General features: G+C 39.5%; 1 protein-coding gene across 3 annotated transcripts in view; it reads right to left on the reverse strand.

The window, feature by feature from the left end:
* The window catches only part of VSTM2A (V-set and transmembrane domain containing 2A), a 28,674-nt gene that overhangs the window by 708 nt on the left and 5,395 nt on the right, over nucleotides 1–22,571 (reverse strand). The window contains exons 4-5 of one of the 3 annotated variants that reach the window (XM_058725520.1): nucleotides 21,141–21,477; nucleotides 1–1,659 (exon numbers count right to left, since the gene is read on the reverse strand). The exon at nucleotides 1–1,659 is cut by the window's left edge and continues 708 nt beyond it. In XM_058725520.1, the coding sequence (XP_058581503.1) occupies nucleotides 1,580–1,659; nucleotides 21,141–21,477 (417 nt within the window). In that variant the 3' untranslated portion in view covers nucleotides 1–1,579. The other 2 variants (XM_058725519.1, XM_058725521.1) reach the window with 2 other exon arrangements.

Consider the following 22,571-nt stretch of genomic DNA (forward strand, 5'->3'; position numbering starts at 1 on the left):
GAAATAATCTGAATTATCATAAAGCCAAAAAATAAGAAAGAAATATTTAAAATTGTAATTCACTCAACCAGTGAAAACTTGAACACACTATCTTCTTTAGTTGGAGACTCGCAGTCATCTTTTGCATATTATATTTAGCCAACAACCAAATTTTAATTTTTAATTAGGAGGCATTAAAATATAATTAGCAGCAAATAACAGAATGACAAATCTACAAAAATTCATAAAGGTCAAAGGAAGCAGCATTTTTAGCCACAGCGAGAAGTGTTCTTCCATGAATTTAGGGAATCATGGTGACCACTTCACCTTCTCCACATTCACCTCCAAGGCAAATTTTCTAGAAGCAACATTGCTTTTTGAAAACAATAATGATGATAATCATGTGGGGATAGCTGTCAAAACCAGAAAGTGTACATTCTTCAGAGTCAAGAGACCCTCAAACCTCAATAAACACCATATATAAAGGAACATAGCAAATTTCAACACAGCATACACACAAGAAAAGTAATTCATTTATCAGAGACCAATACAATTTTGAATATGCATTTTCCAGAAGGAAGCAGAGGGCAACAGAGACCACCTGCAGCTGTCAGACCTGTGGAATGAAACAATGCATTACAAAATTCACACCAATATATGAATTATAAGTGAAAAACAAATGTGTTATCTAAAAAAAGTTGGTTGGTGACCCAACATATAGATCTCTATATGTATATATTTATATATATGATGATAAAAATCAGCTTGCATGAGGGTCATAGTCTACCTACTTTGAAGTTATATCACACATACTAGAAGCAATTTACAGAATTTGTCAAGTTTGCATATACAGGAATTGCAAAATGAATTAAAATACATTGAAATATAGAACACTCAAAATGTATTTATATAAACCTCCCAGGATTGACAGGGATTGGCCGTAATCAGCACTTGCCACCATTGAACAAAAACTATAATCAAGAAGAAGGAGAAAAAAAATCCAAGGGAAAAAAAAAGAAAATTAAAAAAAAATCCTTCTTTTATCATGTCCTATTTAAAATAACGTTCTCCTTGTTGACACGCAGTGTTGATGATTTTGTTGTTGCCCCAAGATGGGGATTTCGTTTGATGATAGCTTATGTTCTGTAGCTTTTTGATTTCTGTTTCCTTCCTGCAGATAATGTGTCTTTTAGTAGGAAATCAGTGGTATCCGTAGGAAATATTTACTATATCGATGACGTTCGGGCCAACCCCTGAGCAGTCAGCGAGATGATGCTTTAAGCAGCCGAAAGAAGAGAAAAAACGAAAACAAAAAATAGATCTTGCTATTAGAAAATGTCCTATCACTTCACACTAATTTTCTTGAAATAAAAGATCAGTGATTTGCCCAAGAAAATGTTATGAACAAAGCGTGTGATAGCCTCTTCGTTTATGCTTCCGGAAGCAGGCGCTCCTTGGGTAGGTAATTAGAGAACAGTGGGTGCAGAATGGTGCTTGGAGTTTAGGGTCAACTTTGCTGTCCGCTCCGTAGATTTTACAGGCGATTTGCTCTTTGCTTTAAGAAGAGAAAGTGATATTGGAAAAAAGTCAGCACTTTAGATTAAAGCAAAGCACCCTTCACAAAGCCACAAACAAGAAGCAGGACAGAAAGTCCATGGCTTGTAGCTATCATCCTTGCACCTGCGGAAGAAGTTATAAGATATTCGCTCATCTTGAAGATTTCCAATGCTCCTTATTAGGCTGTTTTAAACACATACATATATATATTTAATTAGCTCGCCAGCTTGGCTCTGGTGCTCATGAATGTCTTGGCATGCACTGCAAATAACAACACATACAAAGTATTTCAGTCCCGGGAAGTTGGTCTTGTTTGTTTTGTCTGTTTTCAAACAATGCCATCCCATGGTTGGGAACACTGAGAGGAACAAATCCAAATACTCTTCCCTCAAGGAATTCTTTATGGATCATTCCCTATAGTCATTCCGTTATTCCTCTATTGGTACCGAAAACACACGTAACCTGTTTTACTACCGCATAAGCACAAAACCACAGGAGTATACCCAACACTGAGAGCAACAGGCGTCTCATGGGTGGGGAGAATTGTGTTCTGGGATGGGTGCGTTAGGGGCATTTTGTTCTAGAGAAAGATCTTTTTTAATTGTTTATCTTGGAGATCTGAGGAAAAGTTAGTGCTATCAAGAGTTGGAAATTTTTGAAAGAGCTTGGGGAAAATGTAAGAGGGAGAACTACATTGTATTTTTGCATTTTATTCTTCATGCATTTTATACAGTAAGCTTCTAGCTAATTATGTATGAAATACCTTTATTTGTAAGAAGACAAAAATGTGATGAGGCTCAAAGTATTTTCTTTCGTTATTTTTTTTTGTTATTTTTTTTTTTTTTTGGTTTTTGTTTTTTTCTGTCTTTCTATTTTTTTCTTTTTTCTTTCTTTCTTTCTTTCTTTCTTTCTTTCTTTCTTTCTTTCTTTCTTTCTTTTTTTTTTTATTGGAGAAAGGTTGAAACCGTTCGAAAGGATAAGGGTAGGGAAATTCACTCTTTGGAACATTTCTGCTAACGCGTGTTCAGGTCCACATTGGCAATGATAAACATTGAGGCAAAAACACATGCTCACATTTAGTAGGCCAAAATTACCATTTTTTGGTTAGGTCACTGCCATTGATCGTCTTGTTTGGTAAGTGAGCCATATATTTAACACAGTATCTCCACACAGAAACCTAGTGCCTGAAGACCCCGAGGTTAATGGTGAGTCTCCGGAGAGTGCCTTCACTCAGGCTGGGTAAGAAGGTTCAAAAATGCAAAAGTGATAGCGTAGGTCATGTGCAGCTCTAACCACAAAGATCATGCAAGGGAAATATAGTCAATCTACGTAGAACCGTTACCATCAGAGCTTTCCAAAATTAAATATATATTCTTGTTAGCTTTTGAAGAGAAATTCTTTGACATGGACTCATTTAATCAAAAAAAAAAAAGGAAAGAAAAAAAAGAAAGGAAAGAAATGATTACATGACTCCTTTAGTAATAGCTAACTGCTTTTGACGTGACACAAAGTATGTCGGGTATTGAATAAAGGTTTAAAAAATGCTAAGAGCAGTAAAACCAAGTAAAACAACTCACTCTTCAGAGAAGGTACTGTGTGAAGTAATAGTTTCCTTTTCAGCATGGTCACTGCAAATTGGTTCACACTTGCTCAACCTGTGTGTGTACCATGGTGCCCCTTTCTCAAATAATCAACCCTTCAGAGGAGATGTCTAAGCCCACCATTCCCCAAAAGATACGAAGGGAACAGCTACTGCATTTTGACCCAACACTTCCAACCATACTCTGTCCAGCATGTGCAAGTTAAAACAAGATTGACACAAGTAGTATAATTAGAAAGAAACTCAACTGCAGACTGTAGAGTATTTTAAGGCTACTAAATTTCTGAACTGCCCTCACATAGGCAATGTGCCATTGTAACATGGTACTGTTTTTGCATTTGTTTGTTTTTCAGCTCGTAATCATTCATCTGCTCTAGGTACATGCATTTCCTAGCATATTTCTATTAAATGAAATGTATTGCTGTCAGGCCAATTGTAAAACATCCCTCCTTCCCCCTGTACGTTAGATTCTACAGCAATTTTATCATCAAATCACTGATCGTTTTTCTCTTCTTTCTGTTTTACGTCTTGAATGAAGAGATATGTGCTCCTTTATCTTTGTAATCCCAAAGATTTAGTAAAATACAAGACTCTTAAATGCTGTCATTTGTCCTGTGTAGTTTTAACAAATAATCGTCATAGTCCTTTCTATTCAGATGTACACTATTCTGAGTACTACATTATTACCAAACATGTTATGCTCTTCTCTAGAGTGTTAATTTTATTATTATTAATATTATTATTATTATTTTGCAAAAAGCAAACTTCGGCCACTCATCATGCTTTATTCTTATCTTCACCGATAGAAACATCTCACTTTTGTGAAGTAATGAGAGCCTGGACTGGCGTTGGGAGCCCTGAGTTCTAATTTCCTCTGCTCCCCCCCATTTCTAAGATCCCAAACAAGATATGTATTTGTTCTACGTTTTCAAAATTGAGCCTAGCGACCATTTGTGTATTATTATTATTATTTATATTAGTATGACATTGTGCTGGACTGCCTATTTTGCTTTCTTTGGTTTCTTTTGCCTTATGCCCAGAAGCAGGTTAACTTGCTATTTCCTCATAGGACCATGAATTTAAGCCACTCTTCCCCTCAAAAACCCTGCATCCACTTTGTGTGTCCGCACCAGCTAGCTGTTATCTCCCGCCCTCTGAACTTCACAGTGTATTGGCTTTGCCTCTCCAATGGCCTTAATATGGCTTACATTGACCCCTGAAAGAAGAATTCATTATATTCATATCTTATCTCACGGATTACATTGCAAGCTCATTAAAGGCAAGGGGCAAAACTTTAGCAATTTTTTACGACTCTCAATGCCTAAAACAATGCCTGGAGAATTTTAAAACTTTGCGCCCAACACAAAATACGCTGTAAAGAAGAGAGATACCATTATCTCAATTGTGTGAAGAAAATGCACAAGAGAACATGCCCAGATGAAGAGCAGGCTAATAGAACTTAAAGATTTCTCTATGACTCAGAATGCCATTTCGTAATGTCTTTTCACTTCTATTTAATAATGACGACTTCCTTTTGGTTTTATGCTTAAAGATTTCCGTGGTGCTCTCTCAGGTGTAATTCCCCACGCCTTTGTAAGACAGGCAAGACATTTTTTCCATTTTTGCAAATGGAAAAGTCTAAGAAATCTTCTTAGACGTCTAAAGAGTGCAGGAACCTAGCTTCCAATTCTCAGCTCTTTTTAGACCTCATGCAATACCCATTGTCGCATCACCATCACTGAGATGTGGACAAGCAGGCATTTCTCAAGAGGCTGACTGTGACAAACGAGTCTGGCTGAGGAGAAATAGGAAAAAAGAGAAAAAAAAAGAAAAGGCTTCAAATATTTTATCTTAACCGTAATTATTATTTCAGAGAAGAACAAAAAATTCCCTCCATTGCTTTTAAAAAAACAAAACGACCTGAAAAACTACCGATCAGGGCACGGCAGTGAGACCTTGGCATTGTCCGCAGTCCGTTGCAGATGGTGCCCGGTTCTCCCTCGTGGTGGGAACCACTGTCGGGTTCAGCTCAGTCCTGCATCTTCCTGCCTCATTTCACTCACTGCAACTTTCCAGACGGCACAGTGTGCCCTGCCCCTCTGAGGTGTCTGCCAGATGGAAGAACTTAGCTCCCTGTTAGCACCTTCCTTTTTAAACTAGTCCATCTGTACTGCCATCTCTTTCCGGCACCCACGGTCAGGAGGCTGGAAGGCACTGGGCATATTTAACAACGCGGCATCACTCTTCTCGATTCACATCAATTCCCAAAATGACTACCGTGCATCGGGGCCTCGACGATGTGTCAGGGAATTTGCATACATTGTCTTAGTTCGCCCTCTAGACACTTCTGTATAGTAGACAAACAGGTCAAGAACATGCAACTCAGCGACCTGGAATAACTCACCCTAAGTTACATGGATGAGAGGTGGTAAAGTACAGAAATGAAGGAACAGCGAGGCAAGTCAGATCAGCTTAGAAGGACACAAGTCAGTGGGTTAAGCGTCCTGCCCAGAAACAGGTCTGACTCTGGATTTTGGGTCAGGTGGTCTGTGGGATCAAGCCCCAAGTGAGTCTCTGTGGTGACAGCGCAGAGCCTGCATGGGATTCTTTCTCTGTCCCTCCCCTGTGCACACGCATGCACGCGTTCTCTTTCTGTCTCTCTCTCTAAATATATAAATGTTAAAACCAACCAACCAACAAACAAAAGGATTGGGCACCTGGGTGGCTCAATCAGCTTCAGCTCAGGTCATGATCTCACGGTTCATGGGTTCGAGCCCTGCATCGGGCTCTGTGCTGACAGCTCAGAGCCTGGAGCCTGCCTCGGATTCTGTGTCTCCCTTGCTCCCTGCCCCTCCCCCGCTCATGCTCGCGCACACTTTCTCTCTCTCTCTCCCTCTCTCTCTCTCTAAGATAAAATAAAACATTAAAAAAATTTGTAAAAAGGACATCCTTTTTTTCTGAAACTCCCTAAGGCAAACAACCTTGCTCCATGGTCTCCACATCTGTTACATCAAGATGTGAAGCTATTATTTGTATATACACTAATCTTTTCAGAGAAAATGCACTGGCCGTAACATACTTCAGAGCAAAAAAAAAAAAAAAAAAGCTTGATCTAAAGTTTCTTTCCCAACTCTAAATTGATAAATATTGGATATTAAAACATCATCAGACTTTTAGTTTTCCCAAATATTAATAACAAGTAAAGTTTGTTTTGCTCTGTATAGTGTACCAACTGTCCTATGACATAATATTTTAACCTTTTCGTTTCATAGACTTTTACAGCTTGAAGGTTCATCCAGATTAACTTAAACATTTGAATAAAAGGTGACTCCACCATCATTCTTCCATGCCTTCCTCTTTCTAAGAACTTCTTTTTTCCAGGAGTGTCTCTGTGGCTTAGTTAGTTAAGTGTTCGACTTTGGCTCAGGTCATGATCTCGCAGTGTGTGAGTTCGAGCCCCGCATCGGGCTCTGTGCTCACAGCTCAGAACCTGGAGCCTGTTTCAGATTCTATGTCTCCCTCTCTCTCTTCCCCTCCCCACCGCTCGCACTCTGTCTCTCTCTCTCAAAAATAAGCATTTAAAAAAATTTAACGAACTTCTTTTTTCCAAGTTTTTAAATTCAGATTGATAGCCTAGGGCCAAAAAAGTTAACTTGTCTACCAGGAAAAAGCATTAGAAGAGGCTATGGGTATTGAATTCAAAGAACCAGGTGGAGCATTTAGACAACTGTCTAGACACTTTATCCCATCGCAATTTTACCAGCTCTTCAAATATCCACTTTTCCTTGGCCGTGAATATTTTCTGATGGATTAATTTCCTATGTGAGTACAACTTTTCATTGGTTTAGATGCGAAGAACAATCGTAATTCAGGGCATCTGTCTACAAATTTGGGCATAATTCTCTCCTTTCTCTTGTTTGAGTATCTACAGGAATTAAAAGGAACAAGAAAAGAGAAAGAAAACAAATTGTCTCCAGTTGTGTGGCTCCACGGTCTTACTCCAGTCTTTATTTTGTGAAAGTGAATATTAGCAAGGTTTATCATCTGAACAAACCTAAAAATGAAAATGCTCCAATAAAAAAAGGAAGCAACTGTCAAATACCTTTTTTTTTTTTTTTTTTTTTGTCTGTAAGGAGGCCAAGTTTATAAAGAATGAGTGTCCGTTACAGCTCTGGGAACAGACATACCCTTTGACATACTTCTCTTTTATTACAGATTCCAGTTTTAAGAAATGAAAATAGCTGTGTGAGAAAATTTGGGCTAGCTTTTAATGCAATTTTTATTCAGGTTTGCACATACTAAATCACTATTTAAGGGGAAAGGTCAAATAATAGAATGATTTTATCCTATAATTTTTTGAAAAGAATATCTTTTTATTAGAATTCTTACAGATCCAGTGCCAATTTCTTCCAGAAATCCATTTTTTAAAAGAAGTGTGCTTCATTTTGACCTAATACATAAATTGCCTATTTTACTGTGCCCCAGCATGTTGGCAGGTTAGCTGTTTAAATTTCCTTTCCTGCGTTCCCGTCAGCAAATTTACACCTCTATTCTAGCTATGAGGCCTCTTATTGGAGCTGGGGGGGTGGGGGGTGGGGGGTGGTGGGAAGTGCAGTTGCCCAAGTACTCAAGATCTGACTGACGAGATGATATGCCATTCACCACAGAATTTTGGAGAATCTAGCCTTGGCAGGATTTCAGGATTTCTACCTACCTTGTACGCTGACTTGAGAAGGAACATATAAAGCGATGGTGCCTCCCACCTGCTAAGGCCATAGTGCATCTCACAACCCACTTTCATTGTAACTCATTCATCCGGGTAAGACTGTTTTGGGTGCAGACCGGACGATGATTACAATGGCAGCAGCTAATATTTCTTAAACGTTTGTTATTTCTTGACCTCTGCTTGTGATCCCATGAAGTTACGATAATCATTTTGCTACTTAAGGACCTGACTCTCTGTGCTGAGTTTACCCAGCCAGTGGGTGGTGCCGCAGACATTCAAAACCAGTTCTGTTTCACTCCAAAAGGTAATTTGCATCATAATTTCCTCCCATGATTCTTCATGCCTGAAAACTCTAGACTCTCTCAATTCTGCCTATTAGAAATATTTGGAAATATGAGCTGTTTTGACAAAATGGAATGGAGAACAATATAAATTAGTGGAAAACAAAATGTTCTCAGAGTGAGGTTTTTAATACTACATGCATTTAATAACTCCTTTGATGCATGAATAAGAATGATTTATTATTAGCGTCACATCCACCAGTATATAAATAAATGCTGCGGAGAGGCTGGCAACTCTTTACCCACGGAGTTTAACTATCCTTCCTGCATGTATGTTTTCATTATTAACTAGCATATTCTTTATTCATGACGCAAAGGTAGATATTAATCCACATCTTGTTGGTATGATCACAAACCCCCTGTTAGGGACTGCACACACACGTGGTTTTGTTGCAGTTTGACAGTGTTGTTGAACAACACCACCTTTCCCAAAGAGCTTAAATAAGCACATTCAACTTGGGGAATGTAAGAGAGGAAATTATGAAGACAACTGGGATCAATGTGGAATGACCTTGCGTCAGGGTAGGGCTATGACTGTCTGCCCTGAGTGAGGAAGCTGATACAAAGAGCACCACAGGGGCTCCTGGGAGGCTCGGTCAGTTAAACATCCAACTCTTGATTTTGGCTCAGGTCACGATCTCACGGTTCCTAAGATCCAGCCCCATGCTGGGCTGCATGCTGACACAGCAGAGCCTGCTGGGGATCTTCTCCCTCCCTGTCTCTCTGCCCCTTTCCCCATCTCTCTCCCTCTCCCTTCCCCCCCACTCCGCCTCTCTCTGCCCTGCCCTACTCTCTCTCCCTCTCTCTCTGTCCCTCCCCAGCTCTCATGCTCTCTTTCTCTCTCTCTCTCTAAATAAATAAACAGGAAAAAATAAGAGCGCACAACAGCTAGAATTATTGACTACTAAGTGAAGAGGTAAGAAAGCTGTATTTTCAGATTTGAGCCATCACTCACTAATTGGTGAAATAATCTGTTGTTATAGATCACCCTTCCCCTAACATCACCAGAGAAGAATTTCTCGTCAAAGAAACACATCTCATATTTTTAGAGAAATGGCAACTGCGGCACTCAGAGTGAAGAAACAGAAGTCAAGGAAACACAAGGAAAGAAAAATAGCTGCGGAAACGTGATTTCACTTTTCACTTATCCTCTTACATAAATTGAAAAGTAAAGATTTCAACAAAATTTACACAGTAATTTGCCTACATTTAAACATCACCTTTGGGGTGCCTGGGTGGCTCAGTTGGTTAAGCGTCCAATTCTTGGTTTAGGCTCAGGTCATGATCTCATGGTTTGTGAGTTCGAGCCCCACATCTGGCTCTGTGCCATTGGCACAGAGCCTGCTTGGGATTCTGTCTCCTTCTCTCTCTGTCCCTCCCCTCCTTGCTCTCTACCTCTCTCTCTTTCTCTCAAAAGTAAATAAATAAACATTTGGGAAAAAAAATCTTAAAAAAATCCATTTTAATTGTACAGCAATGTTTGCTTTTGAGGAAAAAATTATTTGAGTACCTACTGCCAATAGGATGTAGAAAAACCTTGGGGCACCTGAGTGGCTCAGTCGGTTAAGCGTCCAGCTTCGGCTCAGGTCATGATCTCAGGGTTTATGAGTTTGCGTCCCATGCCGGGCTCTGTGCTGACAGTTCGGAGCCTGGAGCCTGCTTCAGATTCTGTGTCTCCCTCTCTCTCTGCCCCTCCCCTGCTCACACTGTCTCTCAAAAATGAATAAACGTTAAGATTTTTTTTAGAAAAACATCAATTATATAGCTTCAGAAAACACACCTATTTTAACATAAGAAACATATTTTGAGACTTTACCCATATATTTTCTAAATTTGAGCCCATGGGTTTATCCTTTTCCTTAATCCAGCCATTTCAAAATTATCTAAATTATAATGTTTTACAAATTATTCTCAGAACAGAAATGACCTTAGCCATCAGAATTATGTAATTAACAGAGACAGTTGAAGCATTAAAAATCCCCTTTATCAAGGCATGTGCATACAAGAAAAATATGTAGTTGCCAGGACTGCTTACCAAATGTCCTAAACATAATTTGTTATTAAATACAATTTTAAATACATGAATATTGTTGTCATAGTATGTAATGAAGGATGGTCCAATTGTAATTTCTAATCCTCTCTCTCCATTAATACATAAGGGGCCTGGGGTTCTTTTCTTATAGATTGACTGAATTACATAAAAAATCATGTAACTTGGGCGCCTGGGTGGCTCAGTGGGTTAAATGTCAGACTTTGGCTCAGGTCATGATCTCTCAGTCTGTGAGTTCGAGCCCCACGTCGGGCTTTGTGCTGACAGCTCAGAATCTGGATCCTGCTTCGGATTCTGTGTCTCCCTCTCTGCCCCTCCCCTGCTCACACCCTGCCCCTCTCTTTCTCTCTCTCTCCCTCTCTCTCTCTGTAATTACATGCTAAATACAATATTTAGACACTGCATTAACACCAAAAATATCTAGACATAGTTCATATTTATAAAATACTTATATTTTCAGATTGTTTGAAACTGAGTTTTTACATTCTAAAGGGTTTTTCTTTCTATTTAGTACTTGGCGATCTTATTATTTGCTCCCTACATGTAGGGTTTTTCAAATTAACCATTTACATTGCTAAAAGAAGTGAGAAAAATTAATAAACTTATTTAATCAGAAAAATTAAAGCTCAAATGTGTTCCAGGGCTGAAGAAGATGTTGCTGAGATTGTGTCTATAACACAAAACATAAATAAAACAAGAAAAAAAGCAGTCCCATAATAGACCCCCTCATTGCGCAATGCCTAAGACCTGTCTACTTTAAAATATAGAGTGACTGCATTACTTAATCTTTATTAAAGTATTTTTGTCTGTGAAGCTAATAAAATTTCTTCATGTAATTTCTTGCAGTTTACTTTTCAACAGCTCCACAGTCATCAGCTTCACGGAATAGGGAATCCTAACGCCTAGTTTTACCTTTGGCTTTAGTTCAAACACCAAGAGTTTAACCTGTCTTGGGTTTGTTTTATACATATAGGGTTCTAAATTCATGCAAAAATGCTCTCTCAGGCTTTTTAAAAGACATATTAAATAAAACATAATTATCACTTATAAATCCTCCGGGGTACTAATTTTCCTTGATAGCCCCAATGACTGCACCATTATTCATCACTCTGAAATCCCTCTGAATTGGGGGCCGAATGAGTCATGCTATTGAGAGGAAAATGATTGCATGATATGTAATTTATGGACTTTATATGAGTTTGATTAGTTTCATCAAAATAAATTTATCAAGATCATACTCGTTATGTTCAGAAAAATAAAAAAAAAATAATTTGACCATCAGATTATCCATCCAGCTCACAGGAAATAAGATGCAGTGTTCTTAACTTCGATGCTACTAGAATTTCTGAGAATTCCTACTTCCATGCTAGCACTTCTAATGTATGTGTGCACACACGTGTGCACGTGTGTGTAAATATGTGCATGTACACATACATGTATGTGTGTATATGTTTTTAATTTGTCATGACCTCCACAATCATACACCATTATTTTACCTTGCCTTTTTGTTTTTATTTGTTTAATATATTTTATTTGTTTGTTAGTTTGTTTTCTCTGTCATGAGTTGCCTGTCACTGGACTATCTTTAAATCTGGGAAATTTTAAATGATGTGTTTTTTCCCCCCAATATAACAAAAGTAATAAATTATCACCATATAAATGTTAATTATACACACAAAATAATTAAGCAATTAAAAATCATAACATCTTGGGGTGCCTGGGTGGCACAGTCGGTTAAGTGTCCTACTTTGGCTCAGGTCATGATTTTGCAGTTTGTGGGTTTGAGCCCTGCGTCGGGCTCCGTGCTGAAAGCTCAGAGCCTAGAGCCTGCTTCAGATTCTGTGTCTCCCTCTTCCTCTCTGCCTCTCTCCTGCTCTCTCTCTCTCTCAAAAATAAATAAACATTAAAAATAATCATTACATCTTGACTTCGGATGTACATTTTCATATATTTCTTGTCATTTTTTTATGCAAGTATCTCAGATTGATTTAAAGTTTTATATCCTATATTTTTGACTTTAATGTTTTGTCCTGTATCTTTCACATTATATTATGTGTTGAATCTTACCTAGTTTCATTAAAACTTGATTTTAGAAGCTGTGTAACAGTCACTGTATGGTTTTAACATTTTAACACATTCATTAGGTAACTTCCTTGCTGTTGGTCATTTGAGTATTTCCAAGTTAGGGATGACCTCTGTAATAAGCATGGGTCTGGGCCTACTTCCCACTGATCTTTCTGGAATCTCCTCCCAGGAATATTACTTCAAGCACAAGTGGGCCACACAATCTAAAGCCCTGTGACTGATCTTTCCAGATACATTTTTCTCCAGAAGGAAAGTACCAATTCACCATGTAAGTAATCATATACCAAAATGCTTGAGTCCCTGTGACCTTGATGATACATATTGATTCTAAAAATCTTTGCCAAGATTATATGTGTCAAGTTTGAAAAAAAGACTAAGGTTTTGACTGAGACTGCATCAAGTCTATAACTGCTTTTGAAAAACTTGACATTTTTTAAATTGAGATCGTCCATCCAAAGACACAGCATATTTATTCATTTATTCAAACCTGAACTCTCTGAACCAAGTGTTCCAACGGTCTTCATATTTAGAATGCTTGTTATTGTCTTTAAAAAGAAAACTAGATACTGTATATCTTTCATTTTTGTTGGTACTGTTGAGAATTATTATTATGCCCCAAATATTTTCTATTTGGGTATTGCTGTCCATACCCAAATAGGCTTAAGTGTATTTTGCTACCTCTAAGTCATTTAGAATGGAGTACATAATCATAGTATATGTAAAATTGATATTATTTTATTCTTTTCTGAAGTATTAGATGTACATATTTCCTTGTCTGCAGCATCGTGGTTTACTTAAATTTGACTTAATCAAAAAATTTTAATTTCTTACAGTAAAATGTTATTTTCACTTGTATATTTTGTAACTTCAAATCTTGAGAGCCTCAGGCATCTGATTTTATGCTAATCTTTCTAAATCTGATTTTTCTTTTCTGCTCTGCTCTTTAATTAATTTGAGTTCATCTGGATATATATCCTAAATTATGACAATGTTTCCTTTTGTCACTTATTAATTAAATCAATCCTTTCTTAATTCTTGTATTTTTTAGTTCATCAGTATATTATTTTATGTAATTTTAGAGCTTCCCAGGCTTCTTATTTTCTTTCATCCCTATTCATATTTGTGTTCCTTTGCTACCTTTTTAATCATAGTTACTTAATAATATGCTTCAATATCTGGTAGGTACGGAAAAAGGAACCAATCACTGCCAGGTTTACCCTGATAGATAGTTAAAATACATCATGTCACTTACTGCTGGAAATGACCCTTAGGGCATATGTGTTAATATTTCAGTGTCATAAATAATGACTCCTGAGGTTCAGAGATATTTTGTACACAGCTCACTCAACAAACAAGCTGAGGGTTATTGGTTTATCTAAATCCATTTTATTTTTTTTCTCTTTTTAAAGCTTTTAACTAGTCTCATTTGTTTATGTTTTCAGATATATGTTTAATTATTTTACAATTTAAAAAATTCTGAGGGTCATTTTTGGAAAGCTTGAAATTAATTAAGAGAGCAGCTGAGGTGTATAATTGTGGTTTCCAAATACATGTTGCTTATTCCGGCCACACGGTTCAAATTCCTAACAATCCTTTGGAGTTTTATTATGCTTTACAATAAGGATCTAGTTACAACCTTGGGCAAGACAGCTGGTGGCCAATATATTTAGTATGGTTATCTAAGGGGAAATTCATCATCAACTAATGGCATTGTGACAGAGTAAAAAAGGAAGTTCTGAAATTATGCACAACAAAACGTGAGCCAGGAATGAAGACTCAGTCTTCCTTCTTTAATTCATCACCTACACACACTCAATACACACACTCCGCCACGGTGGAGCCAGGTGGTGTAGACCATGTACTCTCAGGACTTCACGGTTCCTAATAATCATCATCATAATAACAAAACACATGCAACAACAGTCCTATTAATACAACAAGTAGTTATCATTTATTGAGGGCTTGATCAATGCCGAGCTCTCTCTGTATCTAATGTCATTGAATCCTCAAAACTCGGTGAGGATTATACCATAATTTCCATTTAATAAATGAGGATATGGAGACATGACCAGACATGACATGGATATGGAGTCCATGAGTGATGGACATGAGATGGGGACGGACGTCCTCAAGTGCTGTGCCTACTGCCCCTGCTGGTGAAGGCCAGGGCAAGAGGCAGAAGGTCTAAGGAACACCTTCCTGTTTATTTCTACCCCTTGCAGCTGATATGAATGCACCTGTGGTAGCTATAGGTGGCAGCAGCGATCCTTGGGAGAAGGAACCCTGCATTTTCTCTTTTAAGATGTGTGTTACGTTGGCCAACCGAACTAAGTCTTTCCAGCAACTTCTAAAACCTTTGGTCATCTATCCAGATAGCTGCTTCTCTGGCAGCTTTCTGAAATCTCAAGGATCATGCATTAGAGACAAGAGCTTAGAACACTGACAATTCTGCTTTATGGCTCCGTAATTACAGAGCTCCTGGAAATCACAGGTAAACCGTAATGTGTCCAGTCGTGCATTGAAAAGCCCTCCCAACCTATAGCTGGCCCTTGGTTTTATAGACCCAGATAGGTACTGAATTTCAATGAGTGAAGTATGGTTTGTGAGAGAATTTAGCCAGTATAGACTTTTAATCTACATAATTCCGGTTCAAACATGGCTCGAGCAGATTCCTTGGCCGGTATTATCTAAAGCACTGCCTCAAATCTATTTTTCATCTTATTCATAGACACTTGATTTACATAGCAGCCATTTAACTGATAGAATTACGATGATCAAATTAATTTAACCTGTGTAAGCAGCCAAGTTGGATCATTTAAACCAAAATCAACATTGAGGTCTAAATCATATCATGGGCTTTCTACCTGGATGCAACGCACCATTTCCTCATATTTTAAGCGAGGAAAACAATCTCCTGCAAGCCCCTCAGCCCCTCAGCTGCCCCCTCCCATCCCCCCACCCCCACCCCCACCCCCACCGGCAGCTTTGAATCCTGTTTCAGGATCATTCTTACTAGATCTGGCCACTTTTGGAAAGCAGCCATGTTTATCGGCAGCAGGGGAGCTCCAGGAGCTCTTGGCATCTAGCAGCTGTAGCAAGGCAGCTGCCTCTCAGTGTTCAGGTTCACCTCCTGGTGAAAACACAATCATCATATTTCGGAATTCAGAGAATCAGCGTCCCTGCTGAGTGACTAGAGACTCCACACGCGGAAACAGAACTACCCCTTAACCAATGGCCAGATTTCCTGTAAGGGCCAGCTGCAGATCACGGGAGTAAAGAGAACAGCTTTGCACAAGTCTATCTCTACACTGGAAAATAAACGATGGCCAAAGGCCAGTTTCAAAAAAAAGGATTTTGTAGCATCCAACACATGCATGCCTATCTCCTAGGAAACGATACAAAATTCTTTCCTCGCCTATAAGAACTTTGTAGAGCTAATGATTTTCGTAATTTGCTGCACATAAAAATGTTTCTTTCTGGTTCTCGATTCAGACTTTCATTCAGTAGGTCCTGGGTGGAGTCTTTGAATATGAATTTTTAACCAGCTCCCTTGGTGAGTCTGGCTTAGGTCGTCTGCACTACACTTCGAGAAACACTGTTTTAGAGTCTCGTTCAGTTTTGGAATAGTGGCAGTATTATGTACTTATGCAAATATAATTATAAGGAAAAAAACAACAAAAACAAAGATTTACTGTCCCTCTCTGTTTCCCTTTCCTCCAGCAAACATGAACTCCACTTGTTCCAGGCACCTGGTGGATTGCAAATGCAAATTGTAATATTTGGAGCCTACGAGTTATAGTTGGGTGACCGACTATCCCCTGAGCCTGAGGCTTCCCAGTAGGGCAGAATCCAGCCAGGAAATGAGGAAAGCCCCAGGAAAAATTCCTACACTACACTACAAGGCACAACAATGGCTTCAAAGTTAAGTGTAAACAAGTTGCTTTGAGCCCTGAAAGAGGAAACAACCAATTCTAAGACGAAGGAGGAAGCTTTATAAAAGAATTTGCATTTGAGTAGGAACTCAGCAAAGAGGGAAGGGCCCACGCAGGGAAAACACAGTTGCAAAGTCACAGAGGTAAAACGGTATCTGAAAATGTTGCAGAAATACCAATTAAGAAGATTATGGGCGTGAGGATTGGGAAAGCGGGAGCAACAAGGCTGGAAATTACACCACGCAAGTTTGCGATGGTGCTTTGGAAATAGTAATTATATCATACTTGCTCTGTTGTGATCTGTTCAATGCATTAGAATTTAAACAGGCAAAGTATTAGGAGCTGTTGCAAGAGATGGGGAAAGTGAACAGGCTCCATCTTGAGAACAAAGTCTCTATTGGTGGAACAGGAAAAAAAACGCAGTTGTTCAAGGTTATCTTAAAGAGACCATTTGGAAGACTGAATAACTGATTCATTGTGGCAACCGGAAGAAGAGGAAATAAGAACATTTTCAAGATTTCCACAAGACCTGTGGATGGTGATCATGTTGTTAAAAGGATTGGGGAACCCCGGAGGAAGAACATTTCTTTTTGGTGAGGAAGCTAAGACAATAAACTCAGTTTTGAGTTGTTTGCGTTTGGGGGCCTAACCTAGATATCACTGTGAAACAAACCATCCTACAACTCTTTATTATTTCTCAGGAGTTAATGTCAGCTGGGCTCAGCTGTAAGGTGCTGGTTGAAATAGCAGCGAGGGCTGAAGGTAAAGGTTGGCCCGCTTGGGCTTCTGTCAACTCAGTAAGGCGGTCTCAAGGTAGCTGTCCTTATATGACGCCTGGCTTCTAAGAGGCCAACAGCAGAAGCTAGAAAGCCAACAACAGAAAGGCTAGGTCTCTCGACTGGGCATTGCAGTGCTTGCATAACATTACCTTACACCTTCCTGTCTAAGTGTCTCATGCCAGCCGGGCTGGGGGCGGGGGGGGGGGGGAGGGCAGGGAGGAAAGGCCCCACGTGTCAATGGGTACAGTCAACAAAGGTGCAGCCCTCTCTACCCTGCCACAGTGCTTGTAGAAGGCACATGTGGAGATGCACTGGGGACCAGAGTGAACCGCAGTCTGGCTCTCCAGAAAGAAATCAGAACTGGAAACAGGGGTAGAGGAGTTTTCTGAGGGAAAGTTAGCAGTGGAAATCCTAACAGTGGATGAGAAGTTCAGGGAGTTGAGAATGGAAGAGGTCTACATTCAAGAGAGGCGTTTTGGGGAGAAGCCAACAAACGTGAAACTCTACCAGCCTATCAAGAGGACAGGGGAAGACTGATGTTCCTAGCAACTGCGCAGGACAAGACAGGGGAGGTGAGGGGACCGGGCTGGGGACTGCCTGCAGGCCTGGCAGGGAAGGAGGTGCTAGGAAGGCGGAGTGGGCGCCGGCGCCCCCTGCCGGATGGTGGTTGGCGGCTAGTGCCTTCCGTCCAATTTGCCAGTTTTCCAGGCGTGGGGAGGGGTCCAGCAGCCGGGAAAGAAGAGAGGGACAAAGGGAGGACTGGACGGTGGCCTGTGGGGGGCGCCTTTGGCTCCTGGAAGGGGGATGAGACGGGAAGAAGCAAGTAGACAAGGGTGTGTAGAGGGAGGTGTTTGGGGAGGCGGGAGCGCTCCAGTACGTCTGGGTGTTCCCTGTGAAGATGGAATCCCTGATTCTACAATCAGGGATTTCTTCCTCCTCAGAACATCTACAGGACATTTTTTCAATGTCAGTTATGGGTGCACAAAACTGAAGTTCAAAAGAACTGGCAACGAGAAAACAAGGGGTTGCAAAAGCCAGGTTTTGTCTATCCGTTTGCTTTATCATTTTCCCTCATTATTTTGGTTTTAATTGTGCATTAATCAAGTGAACTGAAAAGGCGATGTCATAAAGATAAACAGTTTAAAGCTGGAGGGTCCAGTCACATGCTCACTAACTTTTGGAAAAATGGGACTAGCTATATTAAATGATAGTTAAATGTATCTTTATCTTGTGATACGTAGATGGTAATAGGCTCTTTTTCCATCTTGTTTTTTCATGTAAATTTCTGTTTTTAGGAAAACTGGTTAATTGTATGACAATTTGAACATTATATCTAGGTATATATACAGAGTTACTTTCAGTTAGTGCTTGTCCTACAGAGAGACAAAAGTCCTTTGACAGAAAAATACTATGAATTAAGAGTTGAGTAATTCAGCCTAAATAATTTACTCAAGCAAGTCAAAGACTATCGTGAAGAGAAAAGGCCAGATAAACCAGCCTTTTGTAACCCAGGTTAATATTGCAGTGTCTTATGTACCATGGATGAAGCATGCCTCCTGGTAGCGAAAATAGACAAAAGGTTACTATCTTGGCCTGTAAAAGCAAGATTTTAATTTCTGTGTCTTCATTATGTCTTGCCTTTAATAGAACAAGGGGGAAAAAAAAGATGCATGATGAATGGAATTTACAAATATTGTGTTTGCTCACAAAGAGAGGAAGTATGTCTCCCATTTTTGTGTCATTGTGCCTGGCGTAGAAGCTCTTGGAAGGATGGAGAGTGAATAAATGAAGCATGGGTATTGAAATCAGCTTTATTTGGACATAACCTGGAAAATTATAAAGCAAAATTATAAATCAGGATGTAGGTGTTACAGTGAATCTACTATATAAATATCCATCCCAGATACTGTATTGTATACAATAATTGTGCAAGCTGAAAAACTTACACACATATAGAATGGGTGGCTGGGCAACCCCAGCTTCTGAAGTAGTTAAAAAATGTTACTAAATGTATCAAAAATATTTTCTAGTATTTCTACTGGTAGAAAAACATAGACGTGAAAGATTTGGATATATTTCATATTAATCTTTCCTATAAGCAGATGGCTTTGGATGCATATCTGGATGCTTATGCATGAAGTCTACATCCTTTCTTCCATATGCATATATCCATGCATATCTGGATGCATATCCATGGATGCATATCCATGAAGTCAGCATCCCTTCTCCCACATTGCTTTAGAGAAAACAAGTCAAGCTGGTGGTGTGGTGGAAAATAAGCGGTGATTCCTACTTGAAAACTGTTAGAAGATATCTAGAATTCTACCATTTAGCTCCAATCACAATACTGAGAAAAATATATTAAGATAAGTTAGCTATTTTGAGAGTAGGTTACTTAATCCAAAAGTAAATAATTTAGAAATAGAACATTTCATTCCATGCTTAAAATCCTCCATTGGAATAGGTAACCCATTTGATTTTATTCAGTGGAACAGATTTATGATCTCTAGTTTGGAGTAGTCTATGTAGGCTAATAATTTCACTTCCATGTTTTGGAGTTCTCCCTAATAAGGTTGTAAACTGTCTGCTGAGGCTACTCTAATTTTGCATATAGTGTCTAGCTTCTGTTTTTATCTTTGCATGAAGGGGAGGGGGACAATGTCTCTAAAGACGTTGAATCTCTATTAAATAATGGACACAAAAATTCTAACCACTAGGGGTGTGTGTGTGCGTGTGTGTGTGTGTGTGTGTGTGTTTCCGTGTGTTACATATGCATATGTGTATATACATATGTATACATATACATATATATGTACATATATATTCTAGCTGTGGTCTTGTTTTTTAACTTGGGAAACACAAGAGATGATAAGGAGGAAAATGAGACAAAGCCACACAAACTGAGCCTTAGAGAGGCTAAGGGGCTAAGCTATTTATTCATCAGACTGGCAGAAACTGCCAGGACCAAGGCAAACTCACCCACGTTTAAAGGCGATGCAAACCCCCAGGGACCCTGAGTCAAGCTCTCCACACATCATATCCATTAGCACGTGATGAATAAGAAGGAAGCCTAGGTTGGCACACATTATCTTAAAAGTGCTGTTCACCAGCAAATATGTAATATACATGTACACATGTATCTGAAACTATCCTAATGAATGCCCAGGTTTTTGTATTTGACGGCTAAAGTGACCTTGAATGTTAGCAGTGTCATTTGCTACTACCAATAGTAGTATCAATACTTCTTCAATGATAAACGGTGAAGGGAAAAACTTAAAGAACGATAAATTAAGTATTTTTATGCCGCCTGCATCCTGTAATATTACGTCAAGTGTTTGAACAAAATACAGAACAGTCACGGGGTCGTGCAGGGGACTGCTCATTCCAAGAACCCTTTATCCCCCATCAAGGTTAAAACTTCAATGAGTTTCCATTGGCTGAGTGATTGCATACATTAATGCTATTCAGAACAGCTTTAACTTGCACAGCTGACTTGGGAAATGTGTGACTAAGCTCCTAAATTGGCATCGAAGGCACATTTGCGGGGAGTTGCCGAAACCCTGCACTACTTACTGCCTTTCATCCCCCCTCACTTCCTCCCATTATCATTATCACTTTCATCACAGGCAGCTGAAGTTTCTCCTTCAAAATCAAAAGCCCTTGGAGAACAATCCTGCCTTCAAGCTAGGGGCCGCTGAAAATGTGTTGTCTCTTTCATTTACATTTTGATTAAGTGAAAGTCTCTTAATTTGGGCCATTATCGATACATAAATCTGTAGAGAAAATGAACATGCATTTATAATGCGACCAACATGACATGATTTACTGTTCTTCTAAGGTGTAAATACAGAAGGAAAAAAAAAAAAAAGTCCAGCTCTTAGGTCCCCTGGACGTGTACACGGCCAGAGACTAACGGGGCGACTCATGTCCTCTGGGAAGGCCCCGCGTGCTTCATCTCGTCATCACTCCAACTGCACTACGTCTCCAATTTTAAAACCATCATACACAAACCTGTCTACTCTACTTGACCGATCTTCCTGTGGGAAGGTTTGTGAGTGGTAAAATGAAAGGCTCAAAATGGGTTTCCATACCTGATTGTGGACTTTGTTTGGGGATTTTGGCTACCGCTTGAGGGCTGGAGGTGGAGTGCATTCGCTGGTTGCCAGAGCTGTGGATGCTGCTGGGAATGGCCACTGAGACATTCTTGCGAGGCTTCATATCCTGCAGCCACATGGGCGAGGCTTCGAAGGCCTGCATCCTCCTAGCATGGCTGTTGGCATTGACTTTCAAGTAGGCCTGGGCTTTGTGTTCCTGCAGCTCTCCGTAATTAGCGTCCGTCACCCTGCATTCATACAAGCCTTCATCCTTTTTCCTCACTTTGGAAATCTGAAGCTTGTGAGAGATGTCATTGCCTTGGACTTTCACTGTCTGAAAAATTGCAGGTGGAAAAAAAAAAAAAAAGTGCTACATCAAATGATTTTGTTCCCATACGTGCTCCTAAGCTTGCTAATGTTGGAAAATGAAAGGGTCTTAACAGCCTCGTAGCCACAGTCAGAGAGCTATTTATTTTCTCAACAGTCAAATACGAAGGTCGTATTTATCCCATTGCACTAACAACTGGCTTCACAAAATCATGGGGTAATTAGTTCAATCCGGCCAGCGCCAGAGTCTCTCAGCCCCGTGGTCCCCAGATCCTAGGTTCCAGGTCTGCCATTTTCCAACCATGGGATTGACCTCCGCTGGTTGGCTCCGTTGAACGAAACACGGACATAATAAGGTAAAGGATATAGTTTGTACCGCCTCTTGTCATCGCTTCAGGCTACAACTCTGAGAGATCACAAAACTATGTTGTTGGGGACACCAGGGTTTAAGTGAGAATGTGTTTTTATCCCCACATTGGGGATGCCTTACTAAAGGTAGTGACACAAGGCTTGAATATTAAGTATTCTTCTCAAGTGTTTGGTGCAGGCTTACCAACAGTCATGGGGTGGCATGACTTGGGGTGCAGATTAATATCACCTGGTCTTATGGGCAGAGTACATACTTCCGGCAATGATAGGGTTTTTATGCTACTGGAACTGGCGAGGCCATCAATCAGACGCTGGTTTGATTTTCAAGAGTGAAACCGGCTTTCTTATTTCTTCTAATAATTTTGATGCCAGATTAACAGCAAAATTATATATAATTGTAATATGTAAGATTATATATAATTTTATATTATGTCAAATATACATATACACATAGATATCCATAAGTGTCTTTATCAGAACAGCTAGATTTTATATACATCATATATTATCCATGACTGACAGGATGATGGATTTCATAAGACACCCAGGATTTAAGGCCTTGGATGATTTTGAAAGGCAGGGAAAGAAGTGAAGAAGGCATACACTTTCAAATGCCCCAAGTAATTAAGAAAACTTGGGGAGCGCTCATCTGTTTTTACCTACAGAGTTGTATACAGTTTCCAACAGTTGAACCATAACCATAGTATGTATGTATTTGTATGCAAAATTACT

The sequence above is a fragment of the Neofelis nebulosa genome, chromosome 4 (assembly GCF_028018385.1).
Source record: "Neofelis nebulosa isolate mNeoNeb1 chromosome 4, mNeoNeb1.pri, whole genome shotgun sequence".
Lineage (NCBI taxonomy): Eukaryota > Metazoa > Chordata > Mammalia > Carnivora > Felidae > Neofelis > Neofelis nebulosa.